At 40.5% G+C, this 27917-nt stretch overlaps 1 protein-coding gene across 3 annotated transcripts; it reads right to left on the reverse strand.

Annotated features, from left to right (window-relative positions):
* Positions 1-27830, reverse strand: LOC137167858 (excitatory amino acid transporter 2-like). 3 transcript variants are annotated; one of them, XM_067570169.1, is made up of 11 exons: positions 27662-27830; positions 17141-17299; positions 16291-16443; positions 14600-14853; positions 11051-11156; positions 10782-10908; positions 7474-7707; positions 6521-6715; positions 3011-3145; positions 2401-2839; positions 1-1419 (listed from the first exon to the last, which is right to left on the reverse strand). In XM_067570169.1, exons 2-11 carry the CDS (start codon positions 17292-17294, stop codon positions 1237-1239), a joined length of 1980 nt encoding a protein of 659 aa, XP_067426270.1. In that variant the 5' UTR covers positions 17295-17299; positions 27662-27830; the 3' UTR covers positions 1-1236. The 3 variants fall into 3 exon arrangements, with proteins under 3 accessions (XP_067426270.1, XP_067426269.1, XP_067426271.1); XM_067570168.1 differs by lacking the exon at positions 27662-27830 and adding an exon at positions 23102-24402; XM_067570170.1 differs by lacking the exons at positions 2401-2839; positions 27662-27830 and adding an exon at positions 23102-24402.
* Positions 27831-27917: the final 87 nt, after the last annotated feature.

Here is a 27917-nt window from a genome sequence, read left to right on the forward strand (position 1 = left end):
TAGTTGTATATTTCTTTGATTTACACAAACCTGTTGGTCTTCTTGAGGTCATTTTTTTTTTTTTTTTTAATTTTCAGGGAAAAAGAGGAAATAAAGTAGCAACATATAACTCACAATTGTGCGTTAAAAGGCCGGTAAGAACACCAACATAATTTTCTCGTGAAGAGCAGACTCACAATTCTCTGGTATCAGGCAAATTTAAGGAGATTCAGGCGTAAGGGAGACTTTTTAAGTTTGGTTATAAAATGATAAATGAGTGGAGTGGAGTGGAGGATTATGGGGAAAAACAACTCATTTAGAGTAAAGTTCTGTTAGCTTTTGCATCAAAGCACAGAGCAAAAGTCAGACCTGGTTTTAAAGGCCTTTCTAAATGTTACAGTATGTTGCCATCGCAACATTTTAATATCTACGTACAGTAAGCTAAACGCAAGCTTATCAATCACTTATTGAACAGTCATATCATGTCATAATATATCTAAGAATTATCAATTCAAATTTTCTATATTTTTCTTATTGTGAAGAAATCTCATGTGCAGATTTACTAAATTTCACAAGTTCCTCCACCACAAAGATTACAGTCACGGTAGTTTGTTTAGAAACGGCTCCAAAGACTAAAAACAGCAATCGGCATTTTCAGTCACAGGGGAGTAGTTCCTTGTAAGGCAGAAACCACTGAGCATGTGCAGGAACGCGGTTCTGTCTACAGAGCTTTGCTAGCTTGTTGTGCTACATACCACAACCTGTTGACTTTGTACCACATTGCACATCGTAAAGAACAGGTACACATGTGCAGTGTCATCTGCATTACACAGAACTACTCTCCAGAGACTGAAAACGTGATCACTGTTATCAGTCTTTGGAGCCATTTTTAAACAAACTAACGTGACAGTAATCTTTGTGGTGGAGGAACATGTCACCCAGTGCATTGGTGTGGCTCACTGACGTGTTTTTAATAGTTTTTGGGGAATAATAGAGGTCTACGACACAGAGGAATAAGATATATCAGGCTTTGGATAAACATAAATCTTGTATTCATTGTTGGTTTGGCTCTGTATATGAGATTTGTTGACAATAAGAAAAATATAGAAAATCGCCAGCCTTATCCTTTAAGCCAGAAATCCACTGTGGACCTCCACTGGAATCTTTCTAAACAGTGGAGTGATGGTCTAAAGTGGAGAAAGCTGTCGTAAAACTGAAACAAATTGACGGTGAAAGCTTTTTCGTGGTAAAATCCAATCATGGCAGGTCGCTCGGTGGGATGGTGTGCCTCCGATCGTAAGCAGTGTCATCGCTCTCCTCTCCATCGCTTACTTCACCCAGAACCCTCTCTCTTTCCTCCTCCTCTTCCGTTTCACTCTCTCGCCTCAGCCGCTCCCGTTCCCGGTCTCTCTCTCTGTAGCAGCGAGGCAGTGTGGAAATCTGAGAACGCAAAGAGACCCAAATTAGATCAGGTGGGGCCATGTAGCCTGTCAAACAATAGGAATACATGCTAAATCTCTGGACATAAAGAGCTAAATCATCCATGTTCCCCTGGTAGCTAGCATGCTAACACCATGCTAGCATAATATGCTGAGGGAGAGTCTCCAAACATGAGTTGACTGTACTATTAATATTATTTAAAGCAGACTGATGTCTTGTTAAAGGGTTATATCGCCCTTTATGTGATTTCCTGTCATTTTTATACTGTTGTGATGTTGGATGTCTATGTTAAACATGGTCAAAGGTCCAAAACTGGAGGTCCTCTCATTCAAATGAATGGGAGGACTGTGTTTTTTCAGGTTTGTTGTTTCTTGTGTGTGCTTGTGTCCATTATATATTTTGCCATTTTATCCCAGATTTGCAGATTTAGTCACACATTTGAGATTAGCTTTAAGAGCTGCTACAAGGTCTTTGTGTGTCTATTTAAAGCTTTATTTTTTCAATGGCCGTATCAATGTCAGTATGTTGAGTCAGAGGCTGCTTCTTTCAAAGGATGTTTGCAAAGGTGTGTCCTCCAGAGGAGTGACACTGGCAGGTGAACAACCAGATTTAGAGGATCCTTTGGAAGTGGGACAGCCTTGGTGACCTGTCATGATGTATTTGGTGTTGAAATGTGGACTTAGAAAGAGGTAGCACTTGAAATGGGCCACAGATCGTATGCCAAAGAGTTAGCATGATGTCTACTATTACTCAACAAATCTTATATTAGCACAAGGAATACCAGAATGACTTGAGGATACATGGATGTTTTAGATATCTCATTACTTACAGATACAGATACCTACAGATAAGTTGACCATCAAGCAAATCTCCAAAAACATGGTGTATTACTTCAAAGCATATTTAAAATAGTGTTATATCAGAGATGACTTATGGTACAAACTTTATGGTGCAACAGGAAGAAACAGTGGTGATTGATACCTGGTTATCATGGCTGGGCAGGGCGCAGTAGCCCGGCTCCGTCCTGCGGAGGAGGCGTGGTGAATGAGTACGGAAAGGTCGGGGGGAGTGGGAACAAACGGAGCGCGGAGAGGGAGAACGGATGGAACGTGGTGATGGAGATCGGACAGAGCGGGCCGGTGAGTAAGTGGTGGAGTGGGACTGGGATAGAACGTGGCTGTGGTGGTTTTGTTTGGGTGGGCGAGGGGAACGAGGCGGCAGCTCGGGCGGTTTGAGAGGGTCGATCAGGTCCATCTCTGTGAGGATCGGGGGCGGAGGGATGAAATCGAGCTCCTCCTCCGTTGGGAGAATTTGCATTTCTGCCGCGTCGATTTCGGCGAGCTCTGCCTTCGACAAGTGGTCCACGATCCCGGCGCCGAATGAGTCTCCAACCACATTGATGGAGGTACGCATTCTGTCACTGAGTGGACAAACAGTTTGAGTGAAATAAAGCCACCAAGAGCTGAATAACACCAATATGTTCACAACCCCCGTCAACTCTCACAAACGTTACTGTTTAAACTCTTTCAATAGCAGAGCATTGATTCCTTATTTCTCGCTATTCACCCCGCTCATCAGACACCTGACTCACAGCAGCCAGTCGACAGCGATGAGCAGACTGATGTCCTGGGTGGGCAGGCCGACAGCCGTCAGGATCAGCAGCATGGTCACCAGTCCAGCGCTGGGAATACTGGCAGCTCCCACGCTGGCAAGAGTGGCGGTCATACTGCGAGGAAAACAACACACACGTATTCACATTGAAGCAATGACCTTGGAAAAACTGAGGCTCTGACACACAAAGTGGAGCTTTAGACGACTAATACAGACAAAGACATGTTGAGATCTTTACACTGTCTAACATCTTTCATTAAATGTTGCACTCGAACACACCATAAATACAGCAGAAAGTAGAGCTGCAATGATAATAATAATCGTTTTAGTCATTTTTTTAAGGAAAAATGCCAAACATTTGCTGGTTGCAGCTTCTAAAATGTGAAGATTTTAAACTTTTATGTGTCATACATCATAGAAAACTGAATGTTTTTGGGCTCTGGACTGTTGATCAGACAAAACAAGGCTAATCTTGGGTTTTAAGACATTATAACAAGCGTTTTTCAATGTTTTTGGACATTCATAGATTGAATGATTGATCAATTAATGGAGAAAATACTCAGGAAAGTAGTTGGTACTGAAAATAATCTTTAGTTTCAGCCCTGGCAGAAAGCAGACATTGCTGCTTGCTTGAGAAGATACTAATGGCCAGTAATGTTAATTTGTAATCCAAATAAGAAAACAAAGAAACAAGCTAGTAAAACATTTTCATCCCATTTTAAATGTGTTTAAAACGTCTCATTATAGATTATAAATTGAGAAAATGGCTGATAAAAACGTGTAAACTGGCCCTATAAAGGTTGACTTTTTCTCTGCACTGCTGCTGTTGTCAGCTTGTGGCTTTTGCATGTGGAGGAAAAGAAAAGAAAAGGCAAGAGGTGAAAAATGAAGCGAAACCACACCTAATGGTGGAAATCAGTGATTCACAGCGACCAGCTGCTTTCGCTGCTGATTCAACATGCTTAGTCAGACGAATGGTTCCCAATTAACCCAATTACTTTTGTTTAAGAGGCCTAAAAGGCATCAGATACCACTTGGCTTCAGCATTAGAAGGGTGAGAACAACATGTTAGGATAACTACGGGGTTTCACTTACAGATTTATCGTTCTAGGAGATATTCCACCCGTCTCCAATTCTGCCTCTAATTCACACACACACACACACACACACACACACACACTGATGGGCAGGGAGCTCTCATGCAAAGCTCTGGCCTGAGCATTGGGAGAACTTAAGGGTCCAACTTCTTGCTCAAGCACATTTCCAGCTGGAGAGTGAACCACCAACCTTGTGATACAGCATGAGCAGCTCTACCTGCTGAGCCACAGCTGCCATCAATAAATAAAATACTCCCACATGAGCGATGGTGACCCAATAAAAAACAGAAAATCCTACTCTGTGCCAACTTTCATTACACTGGTAACCCTGTTTAACAAACAGATTTATACAAGGTTAGAAATAGAGTCTTTCTTCTTGTAGCTACTTAAGCTATTTTTCCTTTGTTTTCCTTTTTTAATGTGCATTTTTTTATTCATTGTTAATTATATAATTATTGTAAGAATGCTGAAAGTATGAATGCTGAATGCAGAAGCAGGTTTATAGTCCAACGTCTGGTATTTATGTGTTAATTTGGCCACACATGCAACTTAAAATGTCGTACGAGGGAAGGGAAAAATGTTCTTTCGTCCACAACAAAACAGAATCTCTGATTTTCTGGTCTTTTATGTTTTCTTTCTTACAACTTTAATGCTCAAAAGAATGTTGCTCGTCATGACATGTTTGCAATTAGAGGAATTATCAGTTCACGTTGGTCCCAGATGTGACTGCAGGCCAGTCGGGACGTTCTAAACCTTGATATTTACCGCGTGATGCTGTTCATCTGATCTCAGATCTCCTCCTGCGTTACATCTCAATCATTTCTGACAAGCTGCGGCCTTAATTATCACCCCGCTGTGACTGGGAGCTGAAGTGGGGGAATTTAAGAGATTTTACACAACACATGTGGATCTTATTTTAGAACAATATCGCCACAGATGGTACGTACAGCACATACAGTACTTTGACAATTCAATTTTTGGGAATTTGGTGGTAAGTCTTTGATGAGAAGACAAAGAATAAACAACTTCAAAGTGCTGAGCATCATTTATAACCCTGCAGCGACTACAAAAAGATTCCTGATCAAAGTAAACTGGTTCCAGTCGGACTTAAATGTTTTGCTGAAACCTCAAAAATGGGGAACGAATATGTCATTACTTCTTTATTCCATTTAAGCAAAGTTTTAGGCTGCTATTCGTCTCCATACGTTACAATAAACATTACAATAAACTGCCTCAGATAAGTCACAAAAATGTATTTTGAATTCATGTTTGCACTGTTGGTTAAAGATCCCCTCTAGTGATGGATTAAGACATAAAATACTCTGCTTTGAGTACTAATTTGTGCCTGATGTGGTTAAAAAGTTTCTCTCCTCATAGAAAAACCCAGAATCTATGAATATGCAAATATTGTTTATTTCACAAGTTTAACTGCTGGACACAAGATGTTTCTTTCTTCAATGAAAAGTCCTCGTAGGATCCAAGTTTCCACATCACACTTATGTAAGTTGCATACCGGTCTGTGATTGGCTCCAAACTAGCTGCGATGTCATAAATCCTGCTCGTCGCTACACTTGTTGAACTCAGATTTAAGATGAGCTCAGAGAAACTCATCCTGCACGGTGACGCTCAGACATCACAGTGAAGTAACATTAAGACAAAAACACATTTTTGAGTGAAAGGCGTCGTTAAAATTATGTATAAATACTGATATATTCCACATGATCAAAAAAAAATTCTTGCATAGCAAAAGCTAACTGAGCAGTTGACATGAATGGCAGCAAATTACATGTCTTGTTGCCCAAAATAATAATAATAATAATAGAAAAAATTTGCACTGCACTTGTGTTGACAATGTTGTAGAATGGCTGATAAAGGGTCGGACTAGTGGTGCATTTTATGCCCAAAATAAATGTCAAACACTTGGATGTTATAACACATTTTCAGCCTTTTCTCTATCTCACCTCCTCTGCAGAAGCTCAGTTTTTCACTGACGCTGATTTAGCTGTAACAGTAAGAGGAACGCTGAACGCGCAGATCAGAGTAGATAGGTGGGTGATGACATCACGCTCTGACAACATACTTCAGTTCAAAATCTGTATCTTGTTGTTGCTTGACATGAGGTAAGATAGACTGACAGACCACACAAAAAGCCTATAATTGCCTTAAAGTTAGATGTTCATGATCCAGATTTTTTTCCTAGAATTTCACTTTCATGAAAACATGTGGTATAAAGTGTTGCAGCGTGTACTTTTCATTTTATTTGTTTCATGATCCTCGTTCTCTCGCCACTGCAACCAATTAAAGTCACTGCTCTCAGGACAATAAATTCCAGATTAATAGCACCAGTTAAATATAAAACAATGTGTGTGTGTTTGTGTGTGTGTGTGCTTTACCTGACAGTGACAATCTGTCCGCCGTCCAGGCTGATGCCGTTCATCTGGGCGATAAAGATGGCCGCCACGGCTTCGTACAGGGCCGTGCCGTCCATGTTAATGGTGGCACCTATAGGCAGCACGAAGCGAGTCACGCGCTTATCAAGCTTCAGATTCTCCTCCAAACAGCGGAAGGTGACCGGCAACGTCCCTGCGCTGAGAAAGTAAAAAAAAAACGTTTTTAAGAAGATGCACAAAGAACAGGAGTAACAGGTTTGTTGAATGACATAAAAGAGGTAGACAGGTGGTGAAAGACAACAGAGCAGAGGTGAGGAGGGAAGTGAGGGTGGGGGGGGTAAAGTTGAGTTAAAGTTAAAAAAAAAAAAAAAGAAATTTGAGTCGACTGACAGCCTCCTCCTAACAGCTGGTGTAGGCCACTGTTGCAATCCTCCAACACGTGAATTAGAGGAATTTGATTCCCCGGCCCTGCTAAGCTCGGGTCATAATATAATTAGAGAAAACGTTGATAGGATTATCCATATTCACTAAAATCGCAGTAATGTGCCAAAATAACAGTTGGTTTCGGCGGCAAAGCGAAGCAGAGCCAGGCAGGATACAGCCAGGCCAGTTTGGCTGGTGACGACTAATCCGAAGGCTTAGACATTTACAACACAGGATCTGTCTGACAGGGACTTGTCTATGATAGCCTGCGCTCACACACACACATATGGCTCTGCTGTCCTGATTTGTCAGTTCAGTTGCGTAAATACTGAATTTTACTTTTAGCCCTTTCAGATTTAACCCAAATAGCTGAAAGCGAGTGGCATGCTACGCCAATCATTCAGAGTAACTACAAGCAGCTGCTCGAGGAAAAAGATGTTGTAAAAGAAGCATGTGACACACATGTGTTAACACATGTGCACTAACACAGACACACACACACACACACACACACTTCCTGCAGGCTGCCCTACCTGCTAGCAGTACCCAGAGCTGTGATCCAAGCCTGGAAGATACCGGAGTAGAAAGCGAAGGGGCTTTTTCTGGTGATACCGAAGAATATAGCGGGTAGGATCAAGCCGCCGTGGATCACCAGGCCCACTATGACGGTCACCATGTACATGCCCAGCTGCCTGGCAACCACCTCCAGGTCTCCGATGGCGGCGATCTTCCCCGCAATCAGAGAGGCAATGCCAACGGGAGAGTACCTGGGCACAGAGTTAGAGAGACACATCAGAGCTAAAATGAACAGAATTACATTTATTTTGGTTTACCCTTCATTAATCTCCATTACCTTTATCATTCGTTATGTCTCTTACAGGCTGATTTATATATGTATACATTTATTTATTATATATATCAGGATTTTCAATTTTAAAATAATTTCTTGTACGTACACTTTGAAATTGCTGATGTGATGTATTTATTGTGGTCTATAAATAAACTTGTGTTGCCTTAAATTATTTTTTAAGAAAAACACATTATGTATTTCAACACTAATCTCTTTTCAAACTCACAAAGAAAATCTCAGAGGGAATCTTGGATAGCAAGATCTAAAAATAAACAACTAAATTCTCTCTCTTCTAAACGATATTTGTTCTTGAAATCTGAAAAGTTAAGGACGGCTGTTGGCTTTCCCTTCCATGTTGTTATTTCCTCTTCCAAGGATGACATGTTTTCACTGCTGCTGCTTAACTTGTTGCAGAATTCTCATGTTTTTTTAATCTTAGATGTCAAAAAGCAGCATCCTCACTATTTGTATAAAAGTTGGATTGAGAGATGAAGACACCAAAGCTGCAACTAACGATTATTTTCATTATGAATTCATCAGTTGATTAGTTTCTCGATAAATCGGTTAAGTGTTTGGTCCATAAAATGTCAGAAAATGGTGAAACATGTAAATCACTGTTTCCCAAAGCCCAAGATGACGTCCTCAAATGTCTCGTTTTACCGGCAACCCAAAGATATTCAGTTTACTGTCATAGAAGACTAAAGAAAACAGAAAATATTCACATTTGAGAAGCTGGAACCAGAGAATTTGGGCCTTTTTTTCATAAAAAATTACTCAAAATGTCTAAAATTCAGGCTGGCAAAGACGACCTATAGTTACGTTTATGTCATCTAGCGGCTGTGGAAATGGACTCTGGTTTTTCCAAAGGATTTTCAAAACCATTACGAATCACTGTTGAAAAATAATGATGTTTTATGGTGTGACAACGCTGTGAATAAGGTCTGGTTGGGTTTAAGCACAAAAACGACTTAGGGTTAGGGTTTGGGAAAGATCATGGTTTGGGTTAAAATGATCATTTGAAACATAGTTTGTACTATACTAAAGTTACGCAACCTTCGTCATCATGACAACAGTAAACACCATGACGTCATGGTTTTTAAATATCGACGACATCTGAACTGCGTCACTTCTCCGAGTCATAATTACTACGGCCGGTGTCACCAACTATTTCCAGTGGGAAGTAGCTAAAGCCTGCAGGAAAAGTTGCTAGATGACATCACGTGCTAATTTGCATATCTATGACATCATGATGTAATTACATACATACAAGTTAAAGAAAATTGAGTTAAATTAAACTAAACTGACTGTAACAAGCTAAGCAGCTCCTCAATGTGCATCTAAATCTACTTCTAGTATAAAAAAACTGTTTTATGGCTGTTGCATCAACTCTAACTTTAGTATCATGAATAGAGAGATGATCATGCACTGGAATAAATTCACTATTGTTAACTCTGTCTATTTTAACAAATCAAAATCAAACAATGAGGATCAATGATTGGTCCAAACATTCACAGCTCATTCACAACTCTGTCTGGCTGATGATTGGTCCATTGAACACGCTGCTGCTCTGTCCCACATCAGCTCTCATTCACTGAGAAATACCGGCGACTCCCTTCAAAGAGAGGAGTTAAGGTCCGTCAAAAAAGTCACAAGATATGTCGTTAGCCATCGCTAAAGGGGTCTGAAAAGTCGCTAAGTTGGCAACACTGACTACGGCCACTAGATGGCGTAAACCGTAGGTTGTTTTTACCGGCCTGAATTTTAAACCTATACTGTTTTTTTTCATGTGAGGACGTGCTGACTAATCCATTAATCGACTAATAATTGCAGCTCATTAGTGCATTTATCAGTTAAAGTCTATAACTATTAGTTTAAAAAATTATTTCATTCGTGTTGGTGTCGAATGTCAAGCCGGCACGTTCTCAGATCTCTGGTTTCCGCCTTTGGAGTGCAGTTGTTCCATTTCATGAATTCAAACCACTGTGAGACACACACACAGTATGAATTAAAGCGGTGTTCTGCCTTTAGGCCCTTCCTGGTCCGAGTCAAAGCAGGTCCCGTCACGACAGCGGCCAGGTCAGCTGTGTGCTGCACCCCGAGGCTCGCAATTCATCGGCAGTTGTTTGGTGTAGTAGTGTATAAGATTTGACGGATGTGTTCCCTGTATGATACGTGTTTTTGTATACACTGGACTTTGTGTTTGGCTGGCTCCGTAGGCCCACGAGTAATCTGTTTATACAGTGTGAGTGATACGAACAAGGACACAATTCCTTTGGTGTCCAGCTGCACATGTAAATGGCCTAGGAGAGCTGCAAGACAAGCATCCTGCTGTTTGTCTTCCAACCGCCTACCATGCCCCCCCCCCCCTTCCCTTCTGAGTGCCACTACTCTCTCTTTCACGGCGGGTCCTGTGAAGCCTCAAGGCGTGCACTGCTCTCTGAAGGCATGCTCTCACACGCATCTTTCCACGTCCTGCTGTCCCTCCCTCCCGCCCTCCTTGCATCTGCTTTCTGCTCTGCTGCCAAGTGGCTCCTCTACCGTCAGTGGATCCATTACATTTTGGAGATCTTCCACCCCGGCTCCCATGGGAGACCACAACATTGTTCCGGGCCCCGGCTCCTGCTACTCCCCAGCATACCACAGACTCCAGCATGTCCCAGGGAAACCCTCTCTCTCTCTCTCTCTCTCTCTCTCTTTCCATCTGTCCATGTCCTTCACTAACACACTTTCTCCCTCTTCCTCTTCCTCTCTCTCCCTTTCAGTCTATCGCCGCTTGTTCCCACAATATGTCTCATGTATACAATCTTCGCCTTATCCATCACTGTCAGTAACCTCTGTGTGTGGTATCTCCAGAATGTCAAAGCAATGCAGCCGTTGGCCCACATGAGCAAAAACAGAGACACATGTTGTCAGTGCTCGTACACTCCCGGATAGATACGCGCACACAAATACGCACACAGGGGGGGGGGGGGGGGGGAACAAGACACTCACCACATGATCATAGAGACCATCGTCATGATAATCTCGTTAAGGATGTTGAAGAAGTCGCACATGACTTTTCCCCGTTCGCCCATCCTGCCCATGCAGATTCCAAAGGTGATGAAGAAGCCAATCAAGCCTTGAGGAAGACACAAACAGCGAATTAGCGAGTCGTTGAGTTTCTCAAAGTTCTCAAAACATCAGGAAAATTAGAATTTAATGCAAGAAAACTCTCTGACCCCCGGCACACACGAAACATATCATCTCTGTCGTCAACTCACCAAGAACGTTCATGCCCCATTTGTATTCCAGTTTCTTTCTGTTCACTAGGATGGGCTCGGTTTGGTTCGGTGCTGCGACCGGCACCTTTTTCAGCACCGTTTGAACCTGAAGGGACAGAACGACATTCAGTTGATCAGGAGATTGTGGTGGAGACAGATGTCCCCCAACGATCAGTTATGCTAGTAACTACAACATGTTAGCAACCATACAAAGATAATATTTACGTCAGTAAGAGACGCTTCCCAGAGGAATTTGGAAGGGGGATGATCAGTAATGTCACATTTTGATTTTCTGTGTGCAATGATTGAAGGCCGCTAGACCGTGTGTATTGTGAGAAATGGTACAATTGATACATGTTAGAGAAGTTTGAGACATCTTTTTTTTTTTTAGATGAATCGTGTTTGGATCGTCACCAAAGTGTCAAGGTCAAGCAAGGTGGAGTTTAGGAAATAAGCTCCACATTAGGAGGGGTAATGAGAGGTATATAATTAAATGTTTTATGATTTTGCATTAGGCTCTTTATGCAGAGTAAACCTATTCACATTGAACTCTACCAGCTTCAAGTTAACGCTAAATTGTGGATGATCTGAAGATTTCACCACAACAAGATCAGACTGTGCTGCCTCACTGAACCCTGATTTAGCAGCCCGTATTGCCTCACGCAAGAACCACTCGTAGGAACAGATTTGTTTTTAAGAGGCAAGTGATTTAAGAAAATTTGTGGCATTCATCAATTTTCTTGTACTTAGAATTTTTTCTCTTTCGGTTCAGACGTGTCATACGAGTCATGAACAGATGGTCTCTGCCTTTCTTCACAAGGGGAGAAACACTTGTCTGACTAATTATAATGTTTAATCTGAATGAATTTGGAGTTTAAATATGATACCAGAATCAACTAAAATAGAATATATATCTAAAACAAACTTAATGCAAAATGTTTGTTATATCATCATCATCATGGCTGCCAATTTAACTGAGAGTTTTTTTTTTTGTTTTTATTACCATATTTTGGAGCAGGAGTATCATCTTCTGTGGCAGCTGATAGTGTAACATCACCTACTGTAGGCTATAATATTCTCTCATCTAATACCTCTGTCACATGACTGTCTCTCATATTAGTGATGAAACGCTTCGCTTTAGTATTCCCTCACATGATGTTGGCAGCTGGATTAATATTTTCTGATTGTTTCGGGTCCTCTGGTACTGGCATGTTTTTGTCTACTGATTTCTGAAAGCAGAATGAAAATCTTGTTTTTATTCTTTGGGAACATTTTTATGAATGAAACTCGCCCACAAACGGAGTGGAACATGCAGTCTTATATGAGAATTTGCGATCAAATTACATGAATGCGCACCGACTTATGACCAGGTGACATTCATCAGGCTGAAACTTTATGGCAATTTCATGCAGTTAAGAGAGTTTATTGAATTTGACTTGGAACATTTGTACATGCAAACCTAACAGAAATAAAGTCAGAGAGTTTTAGGATAAAAATACAAAAATGTTCTTGCTTGAGGCCCATTGTGTGTGTGTGTGTGCAAACAAAAGCTTGGCAGCAAGATGATAAACTCAGATCTGTGTTTAAACAAAAGTTAAAAAAAAACAGACGGCAAGAGATTATCCAATAAAGACAAACAAGGGAAAGAAAAAGGGGAGACAAAAAGGTTGAAAGGGGAAGGACGATTCCTCCCTGCAAAAGCAATTATGCCTTTTATGACTTCAATGAATCCCTGATGAGTACAAACAAAAGAAGCAGTAAAACAGAGATGCAGAGAGAAAAGAGAAACATGTGAAGAAAGGTATAAAGAGAGAGAGAGAGAGAGAGAGAGAAAAAACTGAGAGTACGGCAGCAGGAAGAAGTGAGAGTCTATAAGCTCATGGTCAGCAGTGCACCCAGAAGCCTCGCTGTGGTAAATGAGGATGTAGCATTACAGATGTAAAGAGATTAGCAGTAGCAGAAGGGCTGACCCTCACCCTGTCCAACACACACAACTACTTCTAATCATTCAGACACACACGCATGACAGAAAAAAGAGGAGGGAGGAAAAAAAAAAAAAAAAACAGGATTTGGACAGAAGAAGGCAACTGTCGCATCATGATTGAGACTTGGATTATCGTTTTAAAATGATCAGCTTGGATAAACAGTAGTTGTCCCGTTCTTTCTGTCCGCCACTAGTCAACTGAACATTACTGTAACTGCGATTTCAGACTGAAAACTACAATCAAATTTTATGGTAATAATTCAAAGACAAGACATGTAGATTATTTCTAAAATCTCACTTTGCAGCATTATTATTATTCCTTATGTAATTATCAGTTTAAAAGGGTTTCAAACAATTATTATTTTTGTTATTTACCCAATTAATATGGTTCAATTAATTAACTGTTAATGACACATTCTCATCTCAATTTACCTGAGCCAAATTATGTCTTAAAATTGTTCCTTTTGTCAAGACAAGAACAGAATGAAGTAAAGAATCAAGAAAAAAACAAGCAAATGTTTGTTAAATTTACTTGATAAATGAGAATTAGTCAGCTGACTGATCATTTCATTGCTTCAGCAGTACAGTTAATATATAAAAGTGTCTCCAGGTTTGCTGCTTGTATTTGTATTACGATTAAAACCTCATCTTTAACTGAGTAAATATACTTTGAAGGTTACACTTCCAGGACTGTCTATGCACAGGAGGCAGCCGTGACCTTTTGGTCCTTTTGTAGCCAAAACCCTTTGAGTCAAATCATGTCTTTCACTTATTGCTGTTGACACATGTAGAAAACATTATGTGTGAAGTTCAGAGGACGACTAGATCCTCTGGAGAATCATCTGTCACTAAAAACTCTCTAAAGTTCCTCCTGTTCCTCAGTAATACCTTGTACAGACGTGCTAATGACCTCAACTTTGGCCTTTTCAGGAGAGCGTAAAGGAGGTTTTCACATTTTATGCAACCTTAAAAATCTTTTAATCTCTAAATTTTATAATAATTGCCTCATCAGCACATGGAGGTTACTCAGCTGTCTTGGAACTGTAGATGCTCAGATTTCCATTTCCTGGCCATTTTAAAGACCTCTTGTTCACGTCTGCTTAAAAGCCAAGCTTCAAAGTTCATTCTTGACCTTGGAAACACGATCTTGTGATATGATCAAAAGCTCCAGAACAGCTACTAAACCGACCTTGTGCTGAGGTTGTTTTGTCAACTACTGAATAAACCTTCAAGATTAACTGGATAATAAACCTTCTGAAACAGCATTTAGCCTCATTCAACACCAAAACTCACCATTGAAAGCCTTTCTAATGAACTGTTTTTTCAATTTAGATTGGTTAGTATCACCTTAAGGTTGAATGATGCAGGTTTCATTTTAAGAAATTCAATCTTGCAAGAACCTAGAGCATGCTGGAGGTGGAAAGCAATAACTAATGTATCCTTTTTGACCCTTATTCCACATCTGTTACATTTGTATTTGGATGTATACGACCCTGTAGCGTGCACAAATGAAGAGTGAAAGTAATATAGCAGCTCCACAGATGTGGTGCAGATTCTGAGGGTACCTGTTGGAAGCAGGCCTGCACCAGGTTCTCAGGGAAGAGGTTTCTGATCAAGTCGAGGAAGGCGTCCAGACTGCTGACCTCCTGATTCTTCTGGACTGTTGTCGCCCCGCCTCCTCTCAGTTTGGGGTTCCCCGGGTGAATCCCCAACACGAGGATGACCCCGAGGATGGCAGCGATTACAGTGGTGGACATGTAGTACACCATGGCTCTGCTACCCATCCTGCCACTGGAGCGGGCATCTAAACCAGCCAGCCCTGAAAGAGACGGACAGCTATTAGTGTTTGCACTCAAATAAAAAATACCTGTATATGTCCAAACAGCAATTAAAGGTGGCAGTATTTTGGGCTTTATCTCAACATGCATCCAAAAAAGTGAAGTAAAGTGTCAGCTTCAGTTACACATGTTCCCAGGTTCAGAGATATGCATGGTGGACTAGCCCATTTGTACATATGTTCTTTGGTGGAAAGTTTCAGTGGCTGTTCATCATAGACTGGAATTAAATTATGGGTAGAACATTAAAGGATATGGCTGCTGATTTTCTGTTTTTCCAATTGTAAACAAATCCCATGTGCAGAGCCAAGCCCACAATGAATTGATCTACTTAAAAGTATTGTGTGCGTATCCAAAGTCTGATTCAGTGAGCCACACTGCTGCACTGGGTGACATATACCTTCATTATGAAGAAGATTGATCATGTTAGGTTGATTAAATGGCTCCAAAGACTAATAACAGCAAGAGTAGTTCCATATGAGTCAGACGCTACTGCGCTTGTGTGGGAATGTGGTTTTATTTACAGAGCTTTGCAGCTTTGCAGCGGCGTCTGCCTCACAAGGGACTACTCACCAGAGACCAAAAATTTGATTGCTGTTATTGTTCTTTGGAGCCGTTTCTAAATAAACTAATGTGACCGTAATCTTGGGGGCAAAGGAACATGTCAGCAGCGGTGTGGCTCATTTTTAATAGTTTTTGGACGACAACGGAGGTCTACAGCAGAGAGGAAAAAGATATATCAAGCTTTGGATACACACACAAAATACTTGTAAGTAGATTAATTCATTGTTGGTTTGACAATTGCTAGCCTTATCCTTTAAATGCTTGTAAGTTTTTGTTTTCCCAATAAACTGGTATATGTTCGTTAGCCAGGCAATGTACTGTGAATACAATATCTTGGGCTAAAATATACTTGTTAACTTATGTACAACTTGGATATTAAAATGCTGATAATTAGCATGTAACATCTACCATTTCAGTTAGATGCCATATTGAGTTACAGTTAAAAGATGTTCAGCCTGTTTAATATAGCCTACTTATTGTGTGTCATCATTAAGGATGAAATATTAGCATTACTCTCAAAATACAGCTGAGGTTGACAGAAAAGCGGTCATTAGTTTTAGATGTATCTTGTCATTAATCACAGAGTTGGAAAAGTGGATAATTTGATCTGTTAAGGTGATAAATAAAAAGTTTGAGGATCCCCAATGTCATTAGGGTACATTCTCTGGGGGACTATGAATGTCTTTCCCAAGTTACAATCCAATACATACAATATTTGTGGAGATATTTTACTCTAAAAAACCCTAACCCTAAACCCTAACCCTAACCCTAACCCAATACAGTATCTGTACACCCACACTGGTCTGTGCTCACATTGCTCGTGCGTGTGCATACTGTGTATGTGTGAAAAGCCACACCTGTGATAAGGCTGGAAATGATTAGAGGTAGGATGAGCATCTTCAGCATCCTCATGAGGATTTCTCCAGGGAAGGAAACCATAGTGAGGGCGCTGCCGTCTGTCACCCTCATGTACCGCAGCACCATCCCAAACACCGCTCCCATAACAACGCCTGAAAGGAGAGGAGGGGAAAGGACTTTTTTTATTCTCTGTATTTTTGGGAGACAGAAACCGTTGATTGCAGAGTCTTGAAGTCTACAAACAAGGATTAACACTATGTACTTGTAAAAACAATACCAAAATACCAGCATGAAATACCAGAAATATCTAAAACCATATCTTGACAGACCACAAATTTATAGTTTATTGCTGAACTCACTGGCCGACTTCTCTTCTTCGCCAAAATAGTGTTGATTTACATCTGACGTGTAAGAGACCTCTGACTAATGAGAACCCTCTACTGTAATGTAAACAGGTTTAAATCAAGGTTTAAATCTCGGTGACAAATGACCAACAAAAATAACTCACTTCTTGACTTCGTTAGGCTTTTTTGGACAAAGAACACAGCTATGCAGAAACATACCAAAGTGTTTACAGAGGCAGACTTAAACACAACAACAAGATTAAGATGTATCTTGGGAAAATGATCAGAGTCTGTACATTTATGGTCGTGTGTGTTTGTATTTGCTGCAGCACAAATTGCTGTTTCTTTGAACAATAAAATTGACCTCAAATTGAAAAATTCTACTCATTCAGTAAAAATATAGGGATTTGGGATGTTAAATTATGTTAATCAAAGGCAGCTTATTTTGTCAAATGTTTCTTGAAGTCAACCAGGACATAGCCTGAGCTTCCCAGTCCATGCATACCCATGACAGTGAGTCCCAGCAGCAGGCTGTGGGTGTTGCGGCTGCAGTGACCCGCATCTTTATACGCTTCGTCTGTGTTGTCATCTCGCTGGTTTTCTTCTTTCTCCTTCTCCTTGTTTGTGTTGGACTGGTTGGCTGTTGGCTGGTTTGTCATCCTGCCTGTGGAGACAATGGGATGTACAGTACTCAGTGTTGTTTAATGATACACACTTGACTCTTTAACTGATTTCTCAAACATGAAGAGTCTGCATTGTTTATCTTAACACAGCATTCTTCTCTCGTGGCCTCTGATGATTCACATTGTTGCCATTCAGGCTGACTGACTCTGTTCTTAAATGGGGATTATAGATAACCAGGGGCACCTACCACTCACACAACAAGAATGTCCTTTGAACATTTGGTTTAGGTTCCTAAAGGAAGTAAAGAAGCATGACTGCAGGGAACCCAAACACAGCAGGCGATGGCTAAACAGGACATGAAGAAACAACTCAAGAGATGCAATCTTTGCACATCCTCTAAATGGAAAAGACAGAAACTGCCAGAATCTAAATACAACACAATATGGAGTTGCTGATAAAGGAAGTGATATAGAGTCAACCAGGAGCCATGTGGCCCCAGGCTGCCTGACCATCTGTGACTGAGGTCTAATGATTATGAGCCTGGAGAGCTTTAAGGGAAGTTGCTTTTTGGCTCCATAATGGAAAAGTACAGGAAAAAACATTAGTAAGAGTCTACAGCCATGTTTAGGAACAGCATGTTTTCAGCTTAATGCTAAAAATGAAAATGCTAACATGCTGATGCTATGTAAGCATAATGTTTTACCATGTTCACCATCTTAATTTTGCGTGTTAGCATGCTAACATTTGCTAATCAGCCCTAAACAAAGTACAGATGAGGCTGATGGGAATGTCATTTGTTTTGCATTTGTTATTTGGTCATAGACCCATATACTGGACCAGTTAAAATTTTGACCTGATGATGGGTGCGAGATGAAAAGTTAAGGAATCATCAAGTTATTTACAATTCATCCTGAAGAGGATATGAGTTTGTGTACCAAAATTCATGGCAATCTATCCAATGGTTGTTAGGATATTTCACTCCAACCCACAAATATCTGTACAAAGTGTCAATCCAACTTGTAGTTGTTGAGATATTTCACTGGATAAGTGAGAAGTTTGACCTGCTGGTGGTGCTAGAGGAAAAGTCAGTGGATAAACAAAGATTTATCCTTTGAGCACTGTGGATAACTGTACACAATTTCATGGCAATCCATCAAATAGTTGTTGAGATATTTCAGTCTTGACCAAAGTGGCGGAACGACCAGTTGACATTGCCATCCAAACAGCCATGGGCGAGACTAAAAAGGATTATCTGGTAATGCTGAATCTATGATGTTTGTCAAAATGCAATTCAGCAGCATGAAAAATCAGAAAGAATGCAAGTAAATGTGGAAATATAATATAAGGGTGTATATAACATTAAGAGTTAAAAACTCATTGCAGTCCACACCCATCAAAGTGGAGGGTAGAGCATATCAGCTCTACTAGTGGGCAAACAAAATTCCAAGAAAAACACCTGTCAGCTCTAAATAATTATTAACTCAAAGTCTATTTTAGCTCATGTACAGCACATACAACACAGCATTGTTCTGGAAGCAATCCAATTCCCCTCCAAGGGCAACTCATCACCTTGAACATGGAGAAAGAGTAACGAATAAGAATGTGTCTGCTGTCCAATAACATTACACGTTTCTACTCAACAGAGAAACCTACCACCACTATCTCTAAACATTAATCGTATATAAACACATCTGGAGAGCAGCGCAGCAGTGCCAAATCCTTGTCAGAGGTATAAATGCCACATTTACAAACAGTCTGACTCAGTGAGACAATTGCAATCAGAGATGATTATAATCCATCAGCGGAGTGGATGGCATATTCTCCAGAGGTAGAGATACAGGCGCATATATTCACCAACGGACAAGGAGGAGCGCAAAAAGTGTTACCTATAGTTTGTCCGACCTCACGCTTTCACCTCGACTCTCTCATCTTCTGCACCGTGTCTCTGCTAGTCTCAAACATCCCTGCAATGGTCGCCACTGCTGGCACAAAGTCGGATTGCCAGTGTGATCTGAAATGGTATATTTTGGGGGGTGGAGAATGTCCTGCCAAGTTTCAATTGCAGAGATGTAATCCTCAGTGAACTGTGTACTGAGGAGAGGAGGGGGAGGGGGTTCCACTGTTATAGTCTTCACAAATCCTCTTTCCAATCCTTTTGCCATTCTTAGCATGGACAATGTTTGTCAGTAGAGCACAAAATTTCAGTTATATACCAATGTAATTGGGTGGTGGAAAGGGGGAAATCATCCTCCCAGCCATATTCTTGAACAGTGAACTCATGGACATGGTACGTTTCGGGGATTGTCATTTTTAAAATCACTAGAAGGATTAGACTATTTCTCGGTATGTTGTTAAGGTCCTGTATCCTTGTTGGCTTGATGAAATCCTGTCAAACCCTGGGGGATAAATTCAAAAATGAGAGGCGATCAAGCAAGGATCAAGTCTGTTTTGCTTAATTTGTAATATAATTGATATACTGGAGATGCTGGTTATTCCATTGTGACATGTTCTTTAGAGTAGACGAGGAAAGGTCATGAACTTTACAAAATACATAAAGCAATTTAAACTCCTGCTACATGCATTAGTGAATAATGCAGTGGGAATAAAGATGCTTGTCTTCCTCTCTGACAGTGAGAGCTGGATATTAAACCTTTGTTTCCAGAGCAGATCAGATGGAGGCCCTGAAATAATGAAGCAACAGCATGTGTCCTGTGTGGAAGGCGGCGCTGAGGAGTATAAGCTGCAAGGACATACTCAAGGACCTGAGGCTGTGCTGCAAATCTGTCTTCCTTCCCCAACAGACAGATTATTTTCCTGCTCCAGGAAATGTCAGAGCTGCCTCAAGACGAAACGTAGCTGGCCTCTAGGAACCAGCTCTCACTGGGAGGAAACAGATTTGCAATATTGTCAGGTTGAATTTGATTCCTAGGTTTCTAATACCATATTTCTTGCCTGAAAAGTACTCAATTTATAGGGGCACAAGAAACAGATGCTGCTCAGAGAGGAATGACTGGCAGTAGACACGCCCGTTACATCATATTACGGCTTAGCATCCCTAATAAAACACAGCCATTCAAGTCAGCGAGTTCAGAATGATAAGGCAGCTTACAGTAAATCCTGGATTTCGTAGCAACATGACACAGGTATTACTACTCTGCCAGGTAAGCTGCGGTCCAGGAGGTTTTCCCTTTGAAAGGAAGCCTAGTCTTTGAGAGAGCTTTGGCAACACATGTTAGTGATGAGAGCTGAAGCACAAATGTGAAGGTAGACCAAGGTAGTAGTCTACTTCAAAGTAGAGCAAAAAAAACAAAGGCGTAACCCCTGCTGTTAGGACTGCGGTCACGCCAGCCGCCACTTCAGAAATCACAGTCAAGCCAGCCGCCACGATATTTCCTCCTGTGCGTACACGTGCGTTATTACAGTAATGAGGTTTCTCTAATTGGAAGAACTGAAAAATGTGTCGACAAAACGTGGTTTGCCGTCGCTTTAAAAAAAACCAACACTATCATTCTTAACATCATATGAATTTCACAGTCTCTGAATTTCCAGAACAATTCACGGTGGAATTTCAGAATGAAAGCCTTTAAAATATTTTACAAACTAAAACAAGATGTTCTACTCAGTAAATCAGGAAAACTGTCTGTTTCCAATCTCTAATTCCACTTCTGACACATTCTAGAGGACATCAGGTAGCTGCACAAAAACTTCCAGAGCGATTCACTGTGGAATTTCAGAATGATAGATGGGCTGCATTTATGTAGCACCTTTGTAGTCTCATCGACCACCAACATTCACCCATTCACACACACATTCATACATTGATGGCAGAGGCCGCCATGCAAGGTGCCAAGCTGCTCATTGGGAGCGATACAGTGCTTCCTGTCCAAAATGCCCCACAATGTTTCTATGTTCACCCATTCATACACACACTCACACACCAATGGCGCAGCCAATGGGAACAATTTGGGGTTCAGTATTTTGCCCAAGGACACTTCAACATGCGGACTGGAGGAGCCGGGGATCTAACCACCGAGCTTCTGATTGGTGAACATCCCGCTTTACCTCCTGAGCTACAACCGCACAAAAATTCCCAGAATAACTCCTTGTGGACTTTCAGAATAAAGGCACTTGTTGTACTCATGTTGTACTCTACTCATCCTAGAGGACCTCAGGTGCAGCTTCCTGCTCTCTCTACAATGTGTCAGAATTGGAATTAGTGATTGGAAATAGACGATTTCCTTTTAATAATGTTCTGAGTAGAACACCTTGTTTTAGTGTATAATATATTTGGGCTGTGAAATTCCACAGTCAAACATTCTGCAGGTTTTTAAGCAGCTACCTGGGGCCGGTCCTTGACAAGGGGTCCTTGACAGGGTTCCAGGGGGTCCCAAGCAAAAAGGGGAACAATTTATTTTCATCCAATTCCATCCATAAGTAACACAATGACAGAATGTATGGTCCCCTTTACACCTTGAATTAAAATACATTTTGGGTGATCGGATTTCAATCGGGTGCTTGACCACATGAAAGTACAGGTGTAAATGCACCCAAGATGCATTGAGGATGGATTGTGATCTGATCAGCCAAGAGGTGGTCAGGAACACATTGTGACCACATTGAACACAACTGTAAATGCTATTGCGTTGTCAATACACATACAACAACTACGTGGGTGGAAATACGTAATTGCGTGCGACTGTTCCGAACCAGCAAGGTCGCAGCCATTAACCAGTTAGCAAGGTAAGCTTCTAGCAAAAAAGCAACAAGAAAACTATGGATATTCAAGACATTTGAGACAAAGTGTTGGCTTCTTAACCTGCTGTGAAAAGCAAACAAAAGTCCATACAATAACGCAGCTTCATGGTTGGCTACCATCCTTTTTTTTGTCGTTTTTTGGACCCACGCAAATGAGAGGATGATGTGACAGGCTGTTAGGTTGTTTGAGCTGGACAGAACAATTGGATCTCAATGTAGACACTGGAGACTTATTAATACCAGGTATAAATGTAATCAGCTTAAATCGTATCTAGATGAAATCTGGATACAATACACATTTTAATGCAAGGTATACAAGGACTATATAGCTATTTTGGTCAAGGGTTTCATACACTTTCTGTAATAAAACATCTAAAAGCAAAAATCTTATCAAATGGGGGTCGATGGTCTAATTTGTGTCAGTTTAGGGATCCTTGACATGAAAAAGTTTGAGAACCACTGCTCTAAAATGTGTCAGAAGTGTAATTAGTGATTGGAAACAGACAATTTACTTTTAATAGTATTCTGAGTAGAACACCTTGTGTTTTAGTGCATAAGATTTATGAAGTTTATGAAGTTCCACAGTGAAAGGTTCTGGAAGTTTTTGAGCAGCTATCTGGTGTCCTCTAGAATCTTTCTGAAGTGGAATCAGTGATTGGAAACAGACATTTTTTTTCATTTCACTTTCTGAATCAAACTCCAATATTATGAGTCAACTGTAAAGTAAATGAAAGCAACAGCAAACCGCATTTTGTTCACGGATTATTCAGTTCTTCCAAGTGGAAAACTACATTACCGGAATAACGCAAGTGGAAATAATGTGGCCGCTGGCAGAAGGAAGTAACGTGGCGGCTGGCTTGACCACAGTCTTTTACGGTAGTGATGATGCTGGTGTTAACATGCCCTCATGGGCCAAATACAGCTGCAAGATGGAAAGTCTCCCACAGTCACTTTCAAGTAATGGCAACTGGATAAACAGCAGCGTCCTCAATGTAAATACTCCTGGAATCCATCAGATGTGTAATGATGACCTATGTATCGCATGACAACCACCACAATCAGTCTCAACATGCAGTCATGTACTTACGACACATCTTCTTAATCGTCATGGTTTCCAGGACGACAGGCCGCGATGACCGAATGAGTTAATCTCCCAGAAGAAGAGCAGGCTTGATTACTATAAATGAGCCCAAGCTGTTATAGAGAAAGGTGCACGGAGCAGGACAACAACAAACCACCTCTGTGCTTAGTCCAACTGTCACAGACTCAGCGTAAACCCCCTTCCTCATATATACACTCACAATCTTCCACATTAACGATCCAACCAGGTCTCCAACCAATCGCTGATGTTGATTCAAGAGATCAAACAGATGCACGTTGGCTGTACATACAGATATAACTGCCCCCTCCCTTCCAATCTGTCTGCCTGCCTCTGATCTTAACTAAGACATTACAGTAGCTTTCAACAGCTGATGGAAATCGACACAGGAATCTGAATGCGGTTTGACTGTAGTTATGTATTTATTTAGCCTTTATAGCCACTAGAATTAGATAGAGATGAATATACATTTAGCTTGAATAAATTTTAATGTATGTGTCAAGAATATTTTACACATTTAAGACAGTTAAACCATTGTTAAAGAACAAACAATCAGTGGAACTTTTACATCCAAATGGGTTTCGTATCATGATGGTAGGTGCTGCAACTAACGACTGATCTGTCAATTACTTTCTCGATTAGTCGATTAATTGTTTAGACAATAATTTTTTTTAAAAATAGTGAAAAAATGCTATTCACAGTTTCTCTGAGGCCACAGTGATGTTTTCAGATTTCTTGTTTTGTCTGACTAACAGTCTAAAATGTTAAGATATTAAATTCACTGACATATATGAAAACAAAAACAGCAAATCTTCACATGTGAGAAGCTGAAACCATCAAATATTTGGCATTTTTTCTTGAAAAATGACTGAAACGATTGATCGATTATCAAAATAGTTGCCAATTAATTTTCTGACGATCGACTAATCTCTTGATCGACTATTCTTTGTAGCTCTACATGATGGCAAACAATTATGAACCAATAAAATCATGTTTTGTTGTTACTATCTTATCAACACAGAGTGGTTTCCCATTAAATGCTGTCAGTGGAACATCAGGATGACCAGAAAAAGTGTCTTTGCTACTTTACTGTTATCTTTAGATTAATACTAAACTGCTCTTTGACATGATGAAATACATTCTGTCTAAATCTACACATACGAGGATTTTATACATTTTTAATATACTGTTTAAGAGGCATTCGTATATGTGTGTGTTTATAGCTGTGTGCGGGTGTCTGTGTGTCTCAGAGGATTATTTCCAATGGTTGATTGTTTGGTGTGAGCTTTGCAAAGGGATCGAGATATAATCCCACCCCCCTGCCCCCACCCCCCCCACCCCTCCATCCTCCCCTCGTTCAGCTGAGGGAGATGATGATGATGGTCACAACACACTCCTTACATATAATCAAAGCTGGTATCTAACGCACATGAATGAATGAATCAATATGAACTTTTAATTGTATGATTATCTTGGCCAGAACTGTATCAGCTGCCTTAATAAGAAACACAAGCACTGACAGACGCTGACTTTACTATTGAATTTTAATTAGAGAAATGTGCAAATAGAATTCTTTATTTTGTTTTCAAGCTGTCACTAAACTCACCACATCATTCAATTATTTTTTCCAGCTGGGAGTATCGTTTTTAAACTATTTAATTTTGTCATTTGCCAGGTTTAATGTGCTTACATCTTCAAAACATGGTTAAAATTAGTGTACAAATCTGAGAACACAATTACTCTCTCTACCTTCTGACATGATAAATGTACATTTATATAAATGCTGCTGCGTCCGGTCCAGTGTGTGGTGTTCAAGATCCATTGTTCCAATTTGGTAAAAAAATTAAGCTGAGTTCCAAATTCATATTTTATTGTATTTCCTCTCACTGTATTTTTTTTATTAGTGCAGTAATGCAGAAAAAGTTTAGTTCTCAAGTTATTTAAAACTTTTGTCAGACAAAATTGTTGAAAGCTACAACTAAACACATAATGTAGGAAGGTCTCTGCTTCTTTTTGGCGACGTTATGGTGATAATACAGAAGTAGCAACAACAAGATAAACTGCTTTCTTCATGATTAAGATATACACGATATATGAGGAACGGTCCCGTCCATTTATATATCGCCCAACACCCTAATAAGCTTCTCTCTTTGCAGGCATGTTTTTTAGATATCCATTAATGCATAGAAACAGCATGGAGCAGAACACACACACACACACATACATGCTTCTCAAGCAGAGTGGTACCTAATTCCTACAACATATGCACAACTGCCATCAAACACGTGTCTGGTGCATAGCTTTACCAGATCGTTACAGCAGGAGGGTTAAACGGTCTGTATTAACCCTCTCAGTGGAGGTCAGTGTCAATCTGGACTGCACTCCAGTACATCAGTGTTTGGTGTATGACCACACACGGGTCAGTACACGTCCTCAATTGGCATGTTTTAACACCTTGCTGTGTGTGTATTTGCTGCTCGACTTTTAACTACAACCAGGAAAAGAGATCGTACTGTATGACGCTGCTTTGAGCTTCACGATACTTGTTGTGAAACGCTTTGTTTTAGGATTCATTTTACAGTTTTTATGATTAAGTTTTAAGAGCATCAAGGCCAAACTCCAGATTACATTTAGTTTCATTAACCAGTTAAATTACTGGTGGTGGAACGTAACAAATAACATTTATTTATTTAAGTATTGCACTTAATTTCACAGCTTTACTCATCAGATCAAGACTCAAGATTCAAGATTCAATTTCTTTGCCCGGGGCCAATGGTGCTACATTTAACCTACTGTATAAGTAGTGCAAACAGCTTTCAGGAGTAAGATGATGTATTTATCACTACTTTTATTTACAGGTACCATCCATCTATCTATCTATCTATCTATGATGCTTTAGGTACAATTTGCAACTAATATGTCTGCACTTTTACTTAAGGAACATTTTGCATGTCGGACTTTTACTTGTAAAGGAGTTTTATTAACTGTGGCATTGCTACTTTTACTTAAGTAAACTATTTTAACACTTTTTCACTACAAACTTAATGGACGTAATGGGTGTAAGGTTGGTTAATCTGTTCAATTAATCTGTTCAGTCTTTTTTTTTAATGAATCTTTAGGTCTATAAAATGAAGAAAACAATGCAAAATACCCATCAAAACTTCACAGAGATTAATGTGACATCTTCAGTCCAACCAACACTCCAGAAAACAAAATATATTTAATTTACAGTCATATAAATCAGATAATAGATAGATGACTTCAACAACAAATCATTTATCAGTTTAGGATTCGTTTTATGTTGATCAACTGACCAATTAATCAACTAAACGTTCAGCATTGAATAGACGCCTGGACACAGATGGAGAACAAGACAAAGTCAGAAACCTTCAGGGAAAGAGAATGTGTGTGTGTGTGTGGTGTGTGTGTGTGTGTGTGTGTGTGTGTGTGTGTGTGTGTGTGAGAGAGAGAGAGAGAGAGAGCCATTGTCAGTATTTGAGATTGGGTGGACATGAAGTGTGAGTGAGAGAAAACACTCGGGCCTTTGTGTGTGTGATAAATAGGTTTTGCATGTGTCTGTGTGATTTAGACTGCATCTGTGTTTGTGTGTGTGTGTGTGTGTGTGTGTGTGTGTGTGTGTGGTCTAGGTATTCCTCATGTTGTGGGGACTCACCTCCCTTATGGGGACAAAAAGCAAGTCTCCTTCATGTAAATCATTAATTTTAGGGTGAAGACTTACGTTAAGGTAAGTTTAGGATTATGTTAAGGTTCAGATAAGTCTCCAGGAAATGAATGTAAGTCAATGAAATGTCCTCTGAAGTGATGGTTTCACAACTGTGTGTGCGTGTGTATGTGTGTGTGTGTGTGTCTCTCGGACGATAATCTGAGTGTATTAATCTGTTGTTTGAACTCCTTAAGCACAGACTGTCTATCACATCTGCTCTCTTCACCCTTGCAAAGCTCTGCTATTTATAAAACTCCCTCTTTCTCCTCTCACTTCCCTCCTTTCTCCCCTTTTTTCCTTTTTGATCTGCCGCCTCAGTTTCTCTATGGCTCCTCGCTCCAGCGGGGCTGAATTTCTCACAGCTCATTCCCTCCGTACAGTAAATCCATCTTCTCATTTGGCTGACAGACGTCTTGGAAACTCTTTACTCCAGACTCAAATCTCCCTGATCCTCTTCTCGCTGACAGCAGACAGTATGCAGAAAAAACAATGCTGATAACTGAGCAGATATTAGAGGTCCCACATGGTCAAACACCAGATTTAAAAAGTTAAACTCACCGCTGTGGCTAACTTTGCATTAACGAAACGCCAAAGAGAAAATGACACACAAGCAAAACATCACTGGAGCACTTATAATTCATCTTTGACCTAAAGAGAAATAAACACACATACATCATTAACGGAGCCATCCTGAGATGCCAAAGAAATTCAAATAACCCTGTCAGAGGTGACAAACGGTCCGAACCCGCTGCCATGTGTCAACAGTGGATGAATGGGAGCATGCTGAGGGGGAAAAATGACAACAAGGAGGGGACCGGGCTTACCTGCTGTGTGTCGCTGTCTCCCATCCGACAAGAGCGAGGCATCGGGAGAGAGACGCGGTGAGAGAGAGAGAGGAGGGATGTGGAGATGAAGAGAGGAGAGGGGACGGGAGGCAAAGTCACAGTCTTTGCGTCATCTGAGAAAATTTGCAGATTAATACAACAGCTTGGTGCTCCGCATGCACAACCCCACCCGCCCCGCCTCACCCCCCTATCTCTCCCTTCTTCTCTTCTCTCCCCTCCCTCCCTTTCTTTCACT

This window comes from Thunnus thynnus, chromosome 17 (assembly GCF_963924715.1).
Source record: "Thunnus thynnus chromosome 17, fThuThy2.1, whole genome shotgun sequence".
NCBI classification, from domain to species: domain Eukaryota; kingdom Metazoa; phylum Chordata; class Actinopteri; order Scombriformes; family Scombridae; genus Thunnus; species Thunnus thynnus.